The following is a 20,197-nucleotide window of genomic DNA, read 5'->3' as shown; positions in this document are numbered from 1 at the left end:
CACCAGATATTTAGGAGCGCCCAAATTGGGTCAAGCCGCAATTATTTTGTTCCATTTTGCCGTATTAAAGGCATTCTTCACATCGAGAGTAACTACCGCGCAAGATTTATTGGCCTCCATTGCTTTTTCCGCAATTTCCGTCACCGTGCTGATGGCATTGACAGTAGATCTTGCCTTTCGGAATCCGAACTGCCTGTCTGAGAGACCACCCTCCCTTTCTGTGATTGGTACAAGCTTATTGAAGATGACCCGTTCGAAAAGTTTGCCGATGCCGTTTAGCAGGCATATAGGTCTATAAGACGAAGGATTACCCAAAGGTTTATTTGGCTTCGGGATTAGCACAAGCTTCTGTTTCCGCCACTCTTCCGGGAACATCCCATCTTTGAGGCACGTAGTAAATGTTTCAGAGAACCACCTTGGAACTGTCTTGACGGCCACTGTCAGTGTTTTGATTCGGAATGCCGTCTAAACCTGGAGCTTTATTTTCGGCAATCTTCTTCGTGGCTTCCAGGACTTCTTTCGTGGTTACCTCGGGAATTTCACCGGGATCTACCTGGACAGTGGGTAGGTTCGACTCACTTGAAACGTATGGGAAGGGAGTGCTAAGGATTTCCCGCAGCAAATCAGAGTTGGTGATCGGCAGTGAGCGCTTTCCTTTGATTGTTGCCAGAACTGCCTTGTATGCACCTCCCCATGGGGCGAAGTCTGCTTCCTTGCATAATCTCTTGAAGTGTTCAGTTTTACTTCTAGAGATGGCTGCTTGCAATGCTTTCCTCGCCTTCTTATATTGGTTGTGCAACTCTTCAGACTCAGACCGGTTTCTGCTACGTTGGCTGTGTCTTCTGGCTTTAAGGCAAACTTTACGAAGTTCTTCGACTTCGACATTCCACCAGAAGTTAGGCATTCGTTTTTCGAGTACCGTACGGCGAGACATGGAAGCGTCACAAGCTTTTTGTAACTTTTCAAGGACCTGCGCCACCTTTTCACGTGCACGCTTCAAACAACTCAGCGAACATGTCCGGTCTGGATTTCACGGCAAGCTTAAGGGCCTTATTCGGCACGCAATCCAGACCCGGAGCTCTATTATCTCCTATCTTAGTGCAGATCTCCAGCAGCTCGTCACTGGTAACTGGCGGTATTGCCATGTCGTTCAGAGGTCGCTGGAAGCTGTCTATGCCCTCCTCTTGCTGAGGGAATAAACCCTGGATAATTTTTAACAAGAGTGAAGGACTCGTGATCTGCGGAGATGATTGGCCTCTGAATCGCCCCATCACGATTCTATAGGCGCTACTCTACGGGTTTACGTCCGCTTCTAAACAGGGCTCCTTAAAGCATTCCCTCTTGCTCCGTTGGATGGCGGGCTTGAGGATTTTGCGGGCTTCCTTATAGGTGCGCTCTTTTTGCCCTTGGTTGATTCTGTCAATCGCTCTTTGAACCGCTCTTCTGGCTCGGTGACAGGCTGATCGAAGGCTTCTACTGGGGAATGAGCACCTCCTCGGCATGAACGCGTGACACGCTTCGGCGATGCATTGGACCACATGGGCGGTAGTAGAGGTGCCTGCTTTATTAGGTTGGTCTATCTGTCTGTCTGTCACAGGCACTTTTCTCAGAAATGGCTACACCGATTGACACGAAATTTCGTGAGAAGGTGGGAACTGTGGACCCTCAGACATGCAGTGAGTAATATCCTCCTACGTTGACATTTAGGGGGGGGGGTCCCATGTACATGTAAAAGGGGGGTGTAAAATTTTTTTCACCAAATATAGTCATGTGGGGTATCAAATGAAAGGTCTCGATTAGTACTTTTCGAAGCCGGTCTTAGTTTTGTGGTTTGTTAAAAAGGCGGGGAGTGGAAGGGGTGCAAAGTGATGATTTCTTTAACGGAGCCATTGTCAGAAACTAACCAACTGAAAAATCTGACAAAAATTATGAAGCTGCTCAAAGTTGCCTTACCGTGTAAATTTACAACCCGAAGTACTAAATCTGACATGTTAAATGCATATTCTTAAGGGGCTACGCACAAATGGGATAGTTCTAGACTCAAATATACTCACACAAGAAACAAACAAAACCTTTCATACCTGAAGCGCTTAGCTTCCGATTTCCCGGCATGTTTTTGCTATAATTTGGTTTGTTTAAATAAATGCCGTATTTCGGGAATCAGTTGTTCCCTTTTCAGTGTTAATTTTTTTTTTTTAAATAAAGATGGACCTTCTTTTTTTTGGCTACAGTTTGGTTTGTTCAAGCAAATGCCGTATTTCGGGAATCAGTTATTCCCATTTTCAGTGTTTATTTTTTTAAAAATAAAGATAATAGCGGAAGAAGGGAACAACTGATTCCCGAAATGCGGTATTGGTTCAAACAATCCAAATTTCGGCCCAGAAAGGTAGGTCCGGCCTTTTTCATTTGGTATGGTGACCCTTGCTAGACAAAGGAGTGAACGGCAAATATATCTACACATTTATGCAGATTATAATAAAAAAGATCAATCCATCAGCAAACGAGCCTAAACATTCGTCTGAAGTAGTCACTTTGCACTTCCTCCTTACTTTACTGGTCACTGCAGTATCTATAAGTTCCTCTTTTTGTCATTGCTAAATAAATCCAGATAATTCAACGAATAGTGAAACCTGTTTGCATTTTTCAACTATAAACTTATCATGTTTCTATTACATTACAGCATCTACAAATCGATGGAAAAGACAGGCTGAGGAGACACCAAAGAAAGAAGAATCATTCGAAACAGAATTGTGTAAAGATAAAGATGCCGGTGAATGGTTTAGATTGGTAGCCGGTGAAGGTGATAATTGTCGTGATGTTATTCAATGTACATCATCTGTAAGTTGTTTTATAGTTTTTTTTTAATATTTTAATTCGAGAAATATAAGATTTTTCCGTGAATGATTAGGAGATAAAAAGAAGCGAAATCAGATATCGGACCAACAAAAAATACTTGAGATACAAACAATACAATAACCGATAAAAAATCGTTACAAAGCGTAGCCATCAAAGAGAGTATTCCTTCTTCTGTCTTTTTTTGAAATAAGTGATCTATGCACTGCTAGTTCCGGTTTTTCTTGGATAATGGGATCTGGGGTGGGGTTTTAGATTGAAACGGCTGCAGCTCCTGGATAGTATATGACTACTTATCTGATATTATCGCGTACGGGTACAGTTGATTATCTTACTGGGTTATCCGGTAAATTTATGGTAACCTGACAATGTTAAGGTTCTACGTGTATTCAGATAAAAGTACCAAAGTAGCTCTTTTGTCCTGTTTCCATCATTTTCCCCAAAACACCAATTTCAACTAACGCAGGAGTTCGGGTGCCACAGTATCCTTCCATGAACATCAGGACGAGTATCTTTTATTTTTATAGAAGCCGACGTTGGCCTGGTTAGCTCAGATAGAGGAAGTTCGATTCGCAATCTCAATTTTACGCCCTACTATTGATTTCAGAGGCTGGAATTATCCTTCTTCCATGGCTTGGACAATATGGGGCCTGATGGCATGTCGAACAATATGATTCGTCCTTGTCAGTTGAACAAAGACCTGCGTTGCATATGAATTCTTACCGACAAGGGAGCCTCCCACCTTAATAATCCTTCCAAATAGGTATCCTTCCTAACCACTATATCTGCCCAGGAACTGTGTTCAGTCACAGCTCATGTTACCATGTCTCCGTTTAATCCAACTCTCGACGATCAGTATCAACCTATATATCCGACGTCCTTCCTAGCTCTCGTCCCATCGTTTCTGCCATTCAACCAATGATAGATTCCATGCCGACTGTTGTCGAACGGCGTTAGGTTTACCAGCTCCATAGCTTGGTTGACGAATCCATAGGGTTTCAGTTGCCAAGATATCGATAGGCATCATCCCAGCCATTATACATGCTGCATCGTTGTATGCAGTTCGGTAAGAGCAACATGTTCAGAGGACACTAAATCCATACACTGCTACCATTTTTTTCTGTTGTTGATCCTACCTAGTATGGTCGCCCACACACGGTCTGCCCCTCTGACTGTCATACACACTTTTCTCAGAAACGGTCAACATAAAATTTGGTGGGAAGGTGGGAACTGAGAACGCTTACGCATACAGTGAGTTACATAGTTGCATTTTGAACTTAAGGGGGGTCTCCAAACATGCACAAGGCGTGTACAATTTTTTTTTTTCAAACATGGTCATGTGGGGTATCAAATGAAACTCCTCGATTAGTACTTTTCAAAAGCTGACCATAGCTCTGACATTTGATGAGAGAGGAGGAGGGCGGGGGCTGAAAAATGGTCACTTCTTTCACAGACCCATTTTCAGGACCTACCCAATCAAAAAATCTGAAAAAAGTCAAGAAGCTACCACTATATGGTGCCTAAGTTCGGAAATACCGCAGTGGCATATAAGTTTATATAAATGCAGGCAGGGTGGGTCGCCAATTTTTACAAGTGAAGTATAGCCCCAAGCCTGATAAAAGTGGCGTTGAGTTGATAATTTGACCATTCTGTCATCTTCGTTTTCGTTATAAATTGATCCGTACACTGCCAATTTCGGCATTCCGACATTTCCGGTTTTTATTGATTAATCTAATGTGATCTGATTTCTTTATTGGTTTGGCATTCGGATTCGGATGCCCGGAAGTTTAGGTCGAGATGACTCGGTAACACACCGTAGGCCAAAGGTGATGTTCTATGTTGAAGTTAATCTGATAATCCTAACTATATTTTCTCCTCTTCCAAGTATAGAAACTTTTCGGCATATGGGTTAAAGTATCTTGTTTGGCCCCATTTTACCGTCCCAACTGGGATTTATCTCATCTCATCCGCGAATACCCCCTTAATTTAAATTTCCATCTTTTTCTAAAATCAGTAAGTTTCCTGATTTTAATCTTCTGACGTTTCAAATAAGTAGTTATGGACAACCAGAACGGTCCTATTTCTGTTCGTCATCCTAGATCCATTCTTTTTTTCTGGGAGAAAAACTCCTTTAAACAAATCCCTGATTCGGGACAGGGAATCAACGCGCCTACCGGATGAATTGTGACCTGGCACTGTATTTCAGCGCTTCCCGTACCATAGGATACTCGAACACTGGGGCGTTGTCGCTGGGTTCGCTGTTCCCTAATTTCCAGTGGCGAGAAATCGGGGGCTCTAATTTCAATTTAGTTAATGAGAGCCCAGAGATACGAAGATAGTTTCCAACACGGTTGAGAGCTGGTCAACAACATCAAAGGGGCTCTTGGCCCTTGGACGTTTTGTAGTTATGTTGTCAACCACCAGGGACGAAAAATCTAGGGGATGTATGGCTGAAACGAATCAACTCAGCAAATATATGGTCCAGTGGGGTGGAGACATCGATTTCATTGCGCATTCACAACTTGTTTTCAGGAACCAAATTATGTTTCGGAACAGGAGGTTGGTTGGACAATCAACGCCGGGTGTAGAGTAAATCTAATAGGTAGTATGCACACTCAATGGTCCCAGACAATGTATTAAATGTTTTGGGGAAGCTTGTCCGTGGATATCATAGGACCTAACATCTAGCAGTATCTATCCGTGGTTTAGTGCCTATAATGTGTACGAATAAGCTCCCCAATACATTCGTAAGTCCGGGACCATTGAGTGGAGATATTACTTATTAGATGTATCGTGGCTGGCTTATATAATCCAGTTGACCCTTCCACTAGGCATACATTTTTCGAGAAATTCCACTTGACTCCGGTGGAGAATCATTCAGAAACTGGACTGAGTAAAGGAGCAACTACTCTCCCAACTAGGGGACAAATTTTTCAAGAAGTTTCACTTGAGCCCAACGGAGAGTCATTGAGAAACCGGACTGAGCAAAGGAGTAACCCAAATACTTCAATTGTAAGCCACTCCATGCACCTAGCAATCAGGAGAAGCTCAGTAACTGGGAATGTCGACTCAAAGGAGACTGGTCGCGTTACACAAGTGCATTTTGGAAATTTATAGCGAATATCGTTAGAAAGTATTATATCATCTCTCCATTGATATACCAATCATTGATATCTTTGAGGTGTTAAAACAGAAATTTGCGGTATGGTCGAAGCGCATTCGCAAGTATCAGAAGAGACTTCAGCGAATGACAGATCGTCAAAATCGAAAAGAATTTTAAAAAAATGTTATCAGCTCAGGTCGGGAAAGTAGCCTGATCTGGATCAAAAGGACTCTTGAAGTTTAAAAGTTTCATGGCCTCCATATCTCAAGCGTTCATGTGGGACCTTCTCTGAAATTATCATTTTTGGGGTACCCCTTATAGATTTGATAAGATTGACAAATTCTGCTTAAAGCAGTTTAAGAGTGGCTTTCAAATCGCCATCCAAAGTATCAAGCCACCGCTGTGTCCGCCGGCCTTTTGGTCACTTACCATCGACTTTCAGGTAACTCTTAACAAGTGAATTCTAGTTAGTGCGAATTTTTTGAATATACTATCGAAGAAGCTTCATTCGCAATTTTTCCTCGATCGATGCAGCCCCATATTAGTCGCGGATATAATCATTTTGGACGTGATCATGGCGTGTTATGCAGCGGATCCAACGTAATATTTTCTTCTCCATTACCGCGAGGCGCTCTTCATTGTCTTTTATAGTCGAAGAACACTCAGAACCATAGAGGGCGATATGTAGGGTTGACTAAACTGCGGTAAATTTTGGATTTAAGACGTTCATTGATCACAAAGAACACCAGTGTTCGGACCCTACTTCATCCAGGTTTCGCTAATGCCTTAAGCAATTTCATAACGCATTTCTAGTAAATTAGCCGGCCAGGGAGCCCATTCTAGATAACTTTGACTTGGAGGAAGTGGAGTTAATTTTTTCATCATTGAAAGTCTCTAATAGGGAGCGCTCTGTAATTGAAATGCTCTTCCGTCACACTTAGAAACCCATTGGGAAAGACTCCTGGAAAGCTTCTCAGAGGATATTGTGAGAGATGGAGATTTCTGTTTCAGCCGGAGTGGGGATGGCTATTCATATGCATTCATGCAATTACGACTTGTATAAATCAAATTCAATTGAAAAAGTCTGGCGAATGTTTGGTTGGATACATCAGGTCTCTGAGATGGTAGCCAACATTGGCTTACAATCAGATTCAAACAAGCAAATACTAGATATCATTATTATTATCAATGGTCCAATCTAGGACTACCTGAGTACTGCTTGAGAAACCTTAAATAGCCCCCCCCCCCCCCCCCCCCTGGGTTTGTCGAATATAGACTCTGGGGTATCAAATGAAAGGCCTCGATTAGTATTTTTCGGAACAGTTTTTTTAGAGACAGGGAATGCGGGAGTTAGAAAATAACCACATTTTTTAAGGGGCCATTTTTAGACTCTCCCTAACCAAAATGTGTCAAAAAAGTCGTAGTGGTGTCTATATGCAATATCTGAGCCTCAAAATGCTGTCCATTTCGATAAAATGGTTTACTTTTCCAAAGGCAGAGAGTTTGGAGATTCTTCGTTACAGAACCCTTTCTGGGATATCCTTATCCACCTTCTGCTGTTTCATTCATGCTTAGGAAACACCCGCACCCCCTTCCCCCCGCCTTCTTTGAGGAATTGGTATTATACAAAAAAAATATACGTTAATTTTGAAAATAAAGAGGCAGAACTCCATCTTTTGATATCGAAATGCTTTTAAAATAATTTCCTGAATAAAAGAAAATTTCTAAAGATAATAATTATTAAATTAAAGATTTTTTTGGAGGCAATTGGAATAATTATGAAAATAATTATTATTTAATTAAAAATATTTTTTCTAATATTTTTTTTCTTCTCTCTCCAGGGTCTTCAAGCTATTCGTTGTCCGGCCGGTTTGTATTTCGATATTGAAAAGCAAACTTGCGATTGGAAGGATTCAGTGAAAAATTGCAAACTAAAGAACAAAGAACGTAAAATAAAACCACTTTTGCACACAGACGAACCATTGTGTCAAGATGGTTTCTTGGCTTGCGGTGATAGCAATTGTATTGAACGTGGATTGTTCTGTAACGGCGAAAAGGATTGTTCAGATGGTTCTGATGAAAACACTTGTGGTAAGTAAAGATGTAATGTTATTTTTTCTAAGTATAATATTAAGGGGGGGGGTCTATAAGGAGTTGTTGGAGAGAGATAGGGTTTTGGTATCCAAAATAATAGTAAATAGGGGCAGGACATGAACAACAATGAGGAAATTCATGAGGAACAATAGGAATAAGAGCCGGAAAAGGCAGGAGCCGGAAAGGGCAGGAGCCGGACAAAACAAACATAATAATAGGAAAAATTGGAATGGAAGTACGTAGGAATAATAAGAAGACAGTGGAAGGGAACAGGAATGAAAAAAGGTAGATTTTAAGGAGGTAAAACATTAGTTGAAAGCAGAAAACGATTTTTAGAGAGGAAAGGGGCAGAAGAACAAAAAATATAAATTTATCTGTCACAGAATAGAAAAAATACTAAACTTGTGGAAATAGAAAAATAAAAATTCAAATTAATTTAAAAAAATAAAAATTAAAAAAATAAAAATTAAAAAATTAAAAATTGAAATAAAAAAAATAATTTAAAAAAAGCAGAAATAAAAAAAATAAATATACTAAATTATACTAATTAAATTACTTCATATTTTTTACTCTTTTTCTTTCTAGAGTATTTTTTCTTATTCTGTTCTGTCAAAACGTTTGGAGACAGAACAGAAAAATAGAAAAAAAAACAAGAAATCAAAAAAAACCAATTTTTATTCCTTTTATTTTCTATTTTTTTTTCTATTTAGTATTTTTTCTGTTTTTTTTTTAATATTGATTAGTTTTCTTGTATTTTGTTATTTTATTTTTCTTTATATTTTCCTGTTCTATTTTCTATAATATTTTTTTCTGCTATTTTTAAATCTTGTTTTCTTCAATTCTATCAAGTAACAGAAAGCATAAAAGCGAACAATTAAAAAAAATAGACAAATAAATCAAATACAAGAAAAATAAATCAAATACAAAATAAATCAAATACAAGAAAAAAATAATAAAAAAAATAGACAAATGATTAAAATAAAAACCCAAACCACACAAAAAAATTAAACAAGCCTAAAACTGACATAAAAACCATACAAAAGTGAAAGTAATTATACCAGTTTAACAAAATTGAAGACGATCAAGGTGACATCAGTAAATTTCAAAAAATTTCAATACGTCAATGCCATATAATCGCACAATTTCTTTACCAAGGTTACCAAGTTCAAGTATTTCGTAATACCGAAACTGAAACTTGAACCGATTTTTCTACTTTTTTTTAGTGTCAACTTATTTTTACAGTAAAAGTTTTATTGTATATCGGGAACTAGTTTTATGATAATTTATGAAAAAAACTTCAATTTTAGTTACATAATTGTGGCATGAATGGGTCCTAACGAAGCCGCTGTTATAATTAGTCAAGACTTTGGGAGAGAAGCTAGGTTTAAGGGATAGAAGGTCTGAGAGAGGTTTCTGAGGTGAAATTGGTATGGAAGGAAAGCAAGATTGCTTGGGAGAAATTAGGTCCGCAAGGGAAAAAATAGGTGTACGGGGTGAAACTCGGCGGAAGAGCGTAGTCTGTGCTAATAAAATAAGGATTGGAAATGCGGCAGGCTCATGATACGTCGAAAGCATTAACAATATTTAGGACGCTAGTGATGATAGTACTACCACAATCGGAAGTTGTATTTGCTTCTGGGTCCCAAAATCCGAAAAAAGTTGAGCTTTGGTTGGCCATTTCAAGCTTTGCAGTGCTGACAGTTGTGAAGACCTTGAACTAGTTTCAGTTCACTGATCTTAAAACAATTTTTTCAGTAAGTGTATTCTTAAATGGAAAACCTTTGAGACTAAGCCTCTTATGGGCAGTTGACTTGGAAAATAAAGCCCCCGACAGGACATCTTCACCTTCAGACTTGGTCTCGTTCGATAGCATGGAGGTGTCAAGAGGTTAAGTTTCCATCTAGCCGGCCACACCATAATCTTTTTAGATAGCCTTTGGGTACTTCTTCATCAACTTGGATCCTCTTCTTGTTGAGTGTTTGACTCTTTTGGTAGCAGGTCGCCTAACCTGAATCGGGATCGTCAACCAAGAGGCTTTCGTTGGTGATGGGTATGGCTACTAACGATTTGAGGGCCCTTGTCGGTCAGTTTTTTCTCTATCTCTAGATTTGTTTCCCTTAAAAGCTTGTTGAACCTGGTCGTTATTAGTCCTCTGGTTCGCCCTATATATGATTTTTCGCAATCCGTGGAAGTTAACTGGTAGATTTCGCTTTCTCCTCTGTCATTCTTGGGGTCTTTGACGCTTCCTATTCTCCAGCTTAACTTCTCCATTCCCATGATGATTCGTCGATTTTTGTTAGGTGTATGTATGTGAGTGCTTCCTTTACTGATAGATTTGGAAACAGGGCTTTATGTCGAATAATACCATGTCTTCCTTATCCAAAATTGTTTCCATATTTTGAAGTTTCTCAATGAGTCCTTCTCTGTTCCTTATGGTTTGTTTTCGTGCTCATAGTATCAAGAAAGTTTTAACATGACAGGAGTCACCGTGCTACCTTCTATGTTGGTGAGCTTCTCGCCACTATGTTTTCATGCATCGCCTTGCTTATGCGCTTTTGGCAAGCATCTGATTCGAGGGAGAGTAAGGTTCGTTATCCTGAGTGCTGCTGCATTTGCTATTACTTTCGAGTATTCCTTGAGTGTTTCCTTGATTAGTTTTATCGAGTCCGGTAGTCAATTCGTTCTTAACTAGAGGGCTCCGTAGATTTGTTGAACACGAGGTCTGGGATGGTTTTCACCTATATCTTGGTTTTCGCTGGCTTTCTCTGCCTTGAAAGTGTGAGTTTTTTCGTCAGAATCGCTTCTTTTTTTCACTTTTCACATTCAAAAGCTCGCTGGGCTGTGTTGACTTTATAGTTCTTTTCCGTCCTGAAATTTCTTTGGCTAGAAAGAGACGAATGTTTCGCCCTTAAGAAAACACTATTTCTAGTCATGGGCTTGGCCGAGTCGAACGGTTTTGAATTCGGGTTCTACTGTATCAAAACCATAGCCTTTTTGCGGCCTTTGGGTTGTTTTTCATCGACAAGAGTGCTTAGGTCAACTTCAGCCAGGAGCCAAGAAGACTCTAGACAGAAGGACCAAATCCAGCGGCAAAGGGGCACGGAATGTTATCGTTTATCTTTGGGGTAAGGACGAGGTAGCTAACTGACTCGTGACCTATGTGATTAATATATTGGTGTGTCGGTGATACTTAGATGGTTTTCTGGACTGTGTTTCCCCATCCCATGTGACAAGCATAAACTGCTGTTCAATGTCAACATTCCAGCAGCCACCTGGGTGCACATCAATGCATCGCATCACATGGACGTCACTAATATCAAAACTTAGAAGCGAAATTTTTCTACCGCAATTACCGTCGACGGTCGAAGATGCGCAATTATATTTGTCCACCATAAAATTCAGAACAATGCGCTGGGACTTGAATCTCTTCTTGCAGGGGGGGGGTATCATTTTCCACATATTTTGACAAAATGAATCACGTGTTTTTAGCAGGAGGAGAAACTTCAATGTGAATCTCCAGATTTGCGTTGGATTTAGAGTTTCAATTCCTGTTTAAGAAGATCTCTAGGGAACCAATACCATGGCGAGCTTGAAGCGACCATACAAATAATATAAGCCAATATCGTATCCTTAGCAGCTTCTTAATATTTGGGTACTCGAGAACAATTGGTCAGAAAGTTCCGAAATTGACTGTGAAACTGCAACAATTATTTTCGCCAGAAATGTTTGGGTTGTGCATAAGAAGGATAACTACGAGGATGGGAACTGATTTTTTTTTTAAATTATTTCTCAAAAAGATGAAAATCGCAAGGAGGTAAGTCCAGGGGTGTATGGAGGATGTTCTAAGGTTTCCCAGCGAAAGGAGTCAAATTTTTAGTCAATTAGTTTTCACGGTGCTTTTAGCGAAGACGTTAAGGGATTAGAACCCGATGGCCGGCACTGAAGAAGGGAATAGGTTGTTCCCGATATATCGATATATGTCAAATAAAAACCACTACTAGAGGCGGAAACGGAGACGGTGTTGCGTTTTAATCCCCGTCAAATTTTTGTATGTTTGCGTTCTGTGCAAGGAAGGATCTCACTTCTGAAGGATTTTGCCTTCTTTTTCGTCGAAAGCCCATTTCGCGGAATCGTGGGGGTTGGCTTCCACGAAATCGTGTTGGTTGGCTTCTACTACCCCCTTTCGCTGCTCTCCCTCCACGCTATATTGGCCTGTTTCGACTTGGGTGTGTAATTATTCAACCTAGTTTCGTGACGATGATGATGATTCTATTCAAATACGCATCTTTCTCTTCCTGGAACCGTCCGAACAGCCGCTGGGAGACTTCCAGTCGATGCCGTTTGTTTTCTTTCTATAGGAAACATAGCACTCATCTAGTGGGACTTTTTGGAATTCTAAGTCATCTGCAACAATTTTTTGAACACTTCCATAGCTTATGTTGATTTCGAATAAGGATCATTGACGATTTTCATCAATGAGCTTGCAGACAACCTCAATGTTTTCCGCGATAACACTCGTCTTTGGGGGTCGATTGTGGCTCAAGTTCTCGATTTTCCTATGCCTTTCAAAGAATTTTGCTTATGCAACCAAAATATTCCGGGCCTCGAAAGGGTATTTTCTACGAACGGTGTATGCAGTCGATTCAAAATTTTGGTCGGATTCACCTCCTTCCGGGCCAAAAACTTAATAATAATTCTTTGTTCCGCAGTCACGTGCACTTCGAGAAAAGTACGGCCGACCCTTCCCTCTCCCCTTTTGAATCAAGGTATTGGATACTCGCCTATTAACCCTTTCAAGGTATAAAACCTCTCCAGACTTTTAAAGAAAATCAGCCCCGCTTATATTTGATACAGCCTCAAATAAAGGAGGAAGAATATTCTTCTGTTGTTTTGGTAGTGAACCCTGTTCAGGTATTATGTCTGTACCAATTCCTTGGAAGCTGCCAGATTTTCTAAATGTTTAATGGGAGTGAATGCCGAATTTTGGTTCAGAAGTTTCCTCAAGATTTGGTTGACATCTTGGCACTTTATCAGGCCTTTAGCTTTTTTAAATTTTGGTGTCTCCGGGTCTTGCTCAAATAGATCTTTTGGGACATCTTTCTGCTGGCTGGAGTTCTCAGGAAATAAATGTAGAAGTTTGCAATATTTTCGCATGTAGTAATGTTCTACCTCCAGCAAAATAGCTATTCAATGAAGGGTTTGTTATAACGATGATAATTGGCGGTTATATTAACTAATTTCGCCTATTCGAACCTTAGAACTCCTTTGGGCACTGTCCGGAAGTTCAAGTTTGGGAGGTTATTTCAGAGCTCCTTTTGGATCTAGCTCCTCACATTAATATCCAAATTTCAAATTAACTTGCTCAAATTTCATGGCATTCATCTCATTAGGGTAGTTTGGTAATAAAAGTAAAACTACCCCTTTTGCTTCAATGATTCTCCAGAAGGGGTTGGGTGGACTAAGCCCCAGACGAACCAGTATACTTTCTGCGTCATATGCTTTCATACTGCCAACATCGGCTCTAATGGTTCCATCTTTGTATTTTAAGTGGAAAACCTCTTGGTTTATCTGTTAGTCGAATCTGTGAGCAATTCAGGCGACTTTTTTAGTTTTGACAACTGGGGAAAGTTGACGACTGTTGACTGACTCTCTATACACCTGAACCCACGTTGGGCGCCGTTTCTTTAATGTATTATATTTTGAATACGGAAACGAATTAAGGACTTTCGTTTTAATATTCTGATTACTCGGCTTTTCCGCATTTGAAATCAGCAGTTTAAATTCGACGATCTTTGTTTACTAAAAAAAATCGACTGTTGGGGTTCAAAAATGATCCCACATTGGGCGCTATTTTTGAATTCATAGAAATATCAAGGAACACGCGGTCATTGAAGAGATTTTGTCTTAGTTTAATTCAGAATTTAAATTTTTTGAGATATTCTGTTGTTTTCGGATATTTAATAAGGTTAAATTGGGATACAATAGCTATAAAATGGGTCTCGAATCCGCGCGATAACTAGAAGCTGCCTTGTTGTGTCCATGAGAGGATACTCTCGTCTTTACGATAGTTTACTATCAAGTATCTTTCAAACGCCTTATAAAAGAAGTAAAATTGATTAATGGTTGGTGGGACTTTCTACATATTAACCCCCTTGTCCGCTCCTGGGACTTCTTCTCGCCCCCAAAACAGTTTTCGACCCCATTAAAAAATAAGCTCTTAAACTCTTCATCAAGGTTTCTGTTAATAATGATGAGCTTGACATATTGCATCCTTGAAATATCTTTTAGTTGCCAGAAATGTAAATTTAGACTTACAAATCACTAGGCAGAACATGCCAACGAAATAGTAGTCAAACAGCCTTCTCATGGGGGATAACAAGTGAATTTCCAAAGAATTAAATGGCAAGAGTGACAACTTTTTCCTTCATTGTATCCATAGTTTCGGCTCCGCATTCAAACTATCGCATCCATCATCCAATCATTAGTTATGTATTCAAAAAAGTTCCTCATATTCGCCATTATCGTTCTTGTTTCTATTCGTTATTTTTGTTTCCCTCACTTGCCACTCCACTACTCGCCGAATGGCTGTTATCTGCATACCAAATTCACGTCAATTACCATTCACCATATCCTAACGAACGTGTGGATGATGGCATGCATATTTAACATTTGAGATTTAACAACTTGTTTGCACTTTTACCTTTTAACATTTTCATCTGAATAAGATACAAAAAAAAAAGATGAAATAACAAAACCGGGGACGAAAAAGTTTAAATGGAGAAAAAAGGCGAATGGGGCCGAAAACACGTTAAACAAGTTTAAACGAAGCCGACAGTGATGCTGTGATGGTGATTATGATGGTTTGATGATGCTGATGATGATGTGGAGGATGAGGTTGATTTGTTGAATCTAACAAGTGCGGTTGTATCTCAGCGGGATGTACAGGAGCTTGCCAAGACTGCATAATAAATAGATTGGTGGACGTAGCTCCATGTGTTACTCGATTAATTGAAAATGTCTGAACGAGATTAGAGAGAGAGAGATATCGTGAAAAACTATGCCAAAATCGACTTAATAAATTGAGATATTATGCAACATTGAGTTACTATTCAACATTCCAGTCATGTGTTTGTCACAGATCATTTTGGTTGCGAGTTCACACCGAAAGTGATTGTGACCTCCTTGAATGTGGTTTTGATTGTATCGGGATAGAGGCTCGGGAGATGGAGGGTTTTAGATGAGTAATTTGAAAGTTTTTCATCGGAAAATGGTCTGGTTTAGTTTGATGGTGATGTAATCTCTTTGAATGCGGTACATCAGTGAGGGCTAACAATGGCTGGGAGTTTGGCTCCCAGCATTTTTTGGTATATTAAGATTAGTGAGGTCTGAAATTTGCCAATTTTCGGAAGTTTGAATTCTATCCAAGCTCGGAAACTTTACTTGTATAGAGCTCGAATGATTGCCGCTCAGAGAAGTCCGAAACTGTTCTGGGTTACATGGAGAACTGGGGGTGGACCTCTTCGTAGAAAATTGACCTTCTGCTCGGAAGGATTCTTTACCATCCAGCATTTGACAGCCTTGATTTCGCCGAAGCATGTAATTGCCAATGTTGTAGGGGGAAAATCCGGACCGGGGTCAAAGTTTTGGGCCTCCCTGCCTTGAATTGCCAGAGTCATATTTCGGCCCTGTCGAAAAACCCGAGCTCGACGGGAAGGGCCCATTTCCTCCTGTCATCTCGACGAGTATAATTGTTTCCAAGGTCATTCCTCGGCTGCTAGGGAACCCACCTGGGATAACCTTGGAGACATTGCACAGAAATGCACTTTGAACTGATTGTTTGTCTGCAGTTGCAGCCAATATTTAAATCGCTCCAATTATGACCCCTGTCCGTCTCTAAGAATTGGACCCCTCATTCAAAGCCAGAAACTCAAATGTCAAGCATGGCTACTACCACCTTTCCCACGATTTGTTTCTTGGACTAAAGTAAGTCATCAACATTTCAGACACTTCACGCAGTGCACTTAGTCACGGTGCATTCAAGTCCACCATTTGAGACCACGAAAAATTTCCACTGAATATTACACATGCATACGAGCACGTTGATTGAATCAATGATACCAACCACAACTTGGTTGAACATTAAGTCCTATGCAAAAATTCATTAATAACCATTCACTCATATGCCTTCAAAACACTTGGAATAATGCCACCGATTACCATAACCCCTTAGATCACCTCATCGAACCTTTATCCAGATCGCGATCTCTCCATCATCGAAAAAATATCCTAAATCGATATTTTATTGAGATCACGCATACTATGTGTGTATATAATTAGCATATGTGTGGCATTTTGGAATTTCTACTAATCGCAATATATATATATATGCGTGGCGTTGCAGGTAATGATCTAGCTTGGCTAGCGACGATTAGGTAATATTAGAAATGAGCCGGCTGTTATGCGCGACACAGGTAACAGGTACCTTCACTGGCGTCACTATAACTTCTTGTATTCTCCGCGGGCTATGTGTGTAATATCTTGTATCTTGTATCTTTCATTACATTGTGCATTCCATCAAGCAATCTTTATAGAAGATTGGATAAGTAGTCAGTTTGGTAGACAGTGGAGTCAGTCAGGAGGGTTCAGTGTGTATGTCAATAGTGAAGCTTTGAATAATAAGATATTCAGATCCGGTATTAGATCACTCAACTGGTTGCATCGGTTGGCTTTATTGAGGGTTAAGTAACTGATGTAGCTGGGTTATGAGATGGGGGCGATTTTAGTTGTAATCTGTTGGGACTTTGTAGGAAATGATCCCTAAGGGAGTCTGTCACCCGGCAGTTGTCGGTCACCTATCTGCGAACCATGAAAGATCTTAAATCACCTCAGCTATGCGTTTTTTTAATCCTCAATAGAGACAATTAATCACACACGACCTGTGGCTTCTCCTCCTTTGATCGCTCTCCAAATTGTTTCAGTGGCTAACTTGTGGTCCACGATATTCTTAGGAGACAATAGCTTCTCGGTGACAATTTCCACCTCCATCTTGTCCGCCGAAAATCTAGGGCAGTCAGAAACAACATGGTCCATATCCTTCCGGATCATCCCGCTTGTCAGGCAATATGGGGAGTCGTCACGACCAAAGCGATAAAGGCATAAACTATACCCTTCATATCCGCTTAGGCATTGGGTCAGGTCGTACCTAACTTCTCCGTGCCATCGCTTAATCTAATTACAATAATTTTATGAGTCTATTGTCCTTTAAAAACAAACAGCTTCTGTCCATGCTAATTGCCAATGATAGGTCTAGGACTCGCCGGTTGCATATGTTGGGTTCGCCTCGTTGTCGATGGGGACTATGCCTACTATCAGTCATGCTGCTTCGTCTGATATTGTACGGTAAGGGCACCACGTTCGCAATGCACTCCTTCAGTACGGTACTGCAAGCTTTTTTTTGACACGTCTTTGCACACCTCTGTGCTAGCCAGGCTCGGAAAAGTGTCCATACCGATGCGTGGGTCCGCACCGGATCTAAACACAACCCAACGAACAAGGGAATTCGCGACGGCCTAACGAGATAAACCAGAACGCGAGCTAAAGCTGGAAAATAAAAAAAAATGGCTCGACCGCCTGCGTGGAGCCGTGAGTCTTCGGACCCTCGATCGAGGGAGGGAAATCCACGACGGACCACAGCCTCAATCATTGTTTCCTCTGCCTCAGATTTTCAATGAGGCACGGCCCTCTAGGGTTTCTCCCTTCCTTGATATCCTTCGGTCATTATTTGGAGGATGTCCCTAATTTTTCAACTCCTTTAATCAATTCCGCAAAACTCTCGGATGGCCAAAATGCAATCCCAACCTCAGGAAATTTGTTCCACCTGTTCCGCCCACGGTGCTTATTAACGAAGAAACATCAATCGAGTTGCTCCCCGACGCAAAGAATTAGATAATAAAAATAAACAAAAGGGGTAGCGGCAATTCGATCTCCTTCGTTTGAAGTCAGAAAACAAAGAGAGGATGAATCGTTGAGGACGGAACGGCACAGCATGTAGCTGACTGCCTCCGTATTCCATCAAGGATTCATCTCACCCGTCACTTAATCTTCCGAAGAAGAAAGAATAGTTAATTTTTCAAAATCGAAAACCAATAGATAGCCGTTTTATAGAGAGGTAGGGGAAGACACCCCTCAGAAACTCAGACGGCAATACCTTTCAGCATATAGCCGCAAAGGCCCGTAGATCCAAAGACTTCTGGTAGGCAATCATCTAGGAGACGTTAAGTCTCAAAGACGAACACAAAAAACGACTAGCTCTTGTGGTATTCTACCAAGGATAGGGCAGGAAACTCTACAAGGTGGGAAAGAACACTGAGGTTAGGAAGCCTTGCTTCCGGGGAAAAAGGCCCGAAACCCAAAACTAGAAATGTCGAGGAAAGTGTACGTGGAGCCTAGCCAGGAACATTGTTGATCTATTGATTCTTTATCCGACACCAGAAAATGAAATTGTGAGCCGGAATTGGCTATCTTCCACGGATTCAAGAAATCTATTAGGCCTGAATCCTGGAAATGTTGGACCCCACGTTGGGCGCCGTTTGTAATGAAAATTATGGGATTGCGATGGTCAAACAATCATCCTGAGTGGCTGGAGATGACCTAGAGGGCAGACCTTCACGGTCACTTAGTCAACTTCTTTTAGGTTTTGGGATAGCTCTTCCTTCTGATTCGTTTTTGGCCACTCTGGATGGTTGTTTGACCACCCTAATCCAGTATAGTTCATTCCAGGTAGTAACTGAAAGTGCACTAGTATCGATCAAACAGACAAATCCCACATCGCGTTCTTTCATATTTAATGGTTCACTAACTCACATTATTCATTCCCAAGGACCCGTCAAAATAGGTCTTCTCTTTTTTTTGAAGATTGCGGGAGTCCTATATCCGCATCCAGTTGATCTCGGACTGAACTGACTGGGAAGAAACTCGCTTCCACATATGTAGTCTACGGATGCCTATTTTTGACCTAAATAACCAAATTTTCAAAAGTATGATTGACAGTTTCGTCCAGGGCAGGACTTTCTCAACCTTCAAACAAAATAATGTTGCTTCGGCCTAGTTTAGCTCTGAATATAAAGGCGGATTTCACTTAGATATAATTCCTAAGTGAAGCCTAAGTGAATTAACTTTGCCAGATCGGGTTAGGCTTGAGTTTTCTTGTCCTTACCATTCGCATAGCCTTGTGCATTATTCGCCAACTATTCCTTAGTTCCATTGCTGGTGGTCTCCAAAAATGGACACCAGACCCTCCCTCCGAATTTACCCTAGAAGACTACTCCCTTTTTCTAATGATTTGTACCACGTGTTTCTTGAGCAACCTACTCGTTGTCTCTGGCCAGATAGTAGTTTCTCCGGAAGGTATCTCCTGAGTAAAGCATTCCAGATTCACTCCCTTTGACTCTGTCGAAAATTTTCTCAAAGACAACAAGGACCAGATGAAGCAAGGATCTAAACTCTACACGCAGTTTCACAATGAATCGAAGGGTGTTGATGGGATTAGCACAGGCAAATTCAGATCAAAAAAAGCCTTTTCCTTGTCGATCTTTGATGCACTGAGGAGCATTTTGGCCATCATATTTCAGACGGCTAGAAGTATGCAAAGACCGCTCTAGTTATCGGACCCAGGGAGGGTGCTTTCTTCTGGAATCTGAACGTTCATCTTACCTTTTTACTCCTTGGAGAGGACCTCGGTTTTACTCTGTCTGAGTGCGTGGATGTTCGAGATAATTTCCCTCATTTGGAGGAGCTCAAAAAGTTCCAACATTTAAGGGATGTTTTATGATTAAGCATCATTTTGGGGGGCACCTTATATCTCTGTAGGAGCCAACCAAATCAACGCCGTCACCCGGATCATCGAGCGACTGACGACCACTTTTAAGCTCTTTCGTGATGCACTACTGAAATCATTCTTATTTCTGACAGCTTGAGCCTCCCTCCCCCATTCCCTTCTCTTTCTACACGCACACTCAACACTGTACTCTTCGAGATTTTTCGAGGTATCGAAGCTTAAATGCGTCAGTCTTTTTCCATTAATGTTGTAAGCGTCTTGTTCGTCCTTACTGACAGGAGCAATAAAAACCTTCAGTTACCTGCGCTCAT

At 40.7% G+C, this 20,197-nt stretch overlaps 1 protein-coding gene across 1 annotated transcript in view; it reads left to right on the top strand.

The window, feature by feature from the left end:
* Positions 1 to 20,197, top strand: part of LOC119647845 (chitin deacetylase 1) — a 67,451-nt gene that overhangs the window by 22,486 nt on the left and 24,768 nt on the right. The window contains exons 3-4 of the mRNA XM_038049102.1: positions 2,681 to 2,838; positions 7,798 to 8,047. Of these exons, the coding sequence (XP_037905030.1) occupies positions 2,681 to 2,838; positions 7,798 to 8,047 (408 nt within the window). The remainder of the gene's footprint in view (positions 1 to 2,680; positions 2,839 to 7,797; positions 8,048 to 20,197) is intronic.

This window comes from Hermetia illucens, chromosome 2 (assembly GCF_905115235.1).
Source record: "Hermetia illucens chromosome 2, iHerIll2.2.curated.20191125, whole genome shotgun sequence".
Lineage (NCBI taxonomy): Eukaryota > Metazoa > Arthropoda > Insecta > Diptera > Stratiomyidae > Hermetia > Hermetia illucens.
This window is presented reverse-complemented; position numbering and strand designations above follow the sequence as displayed.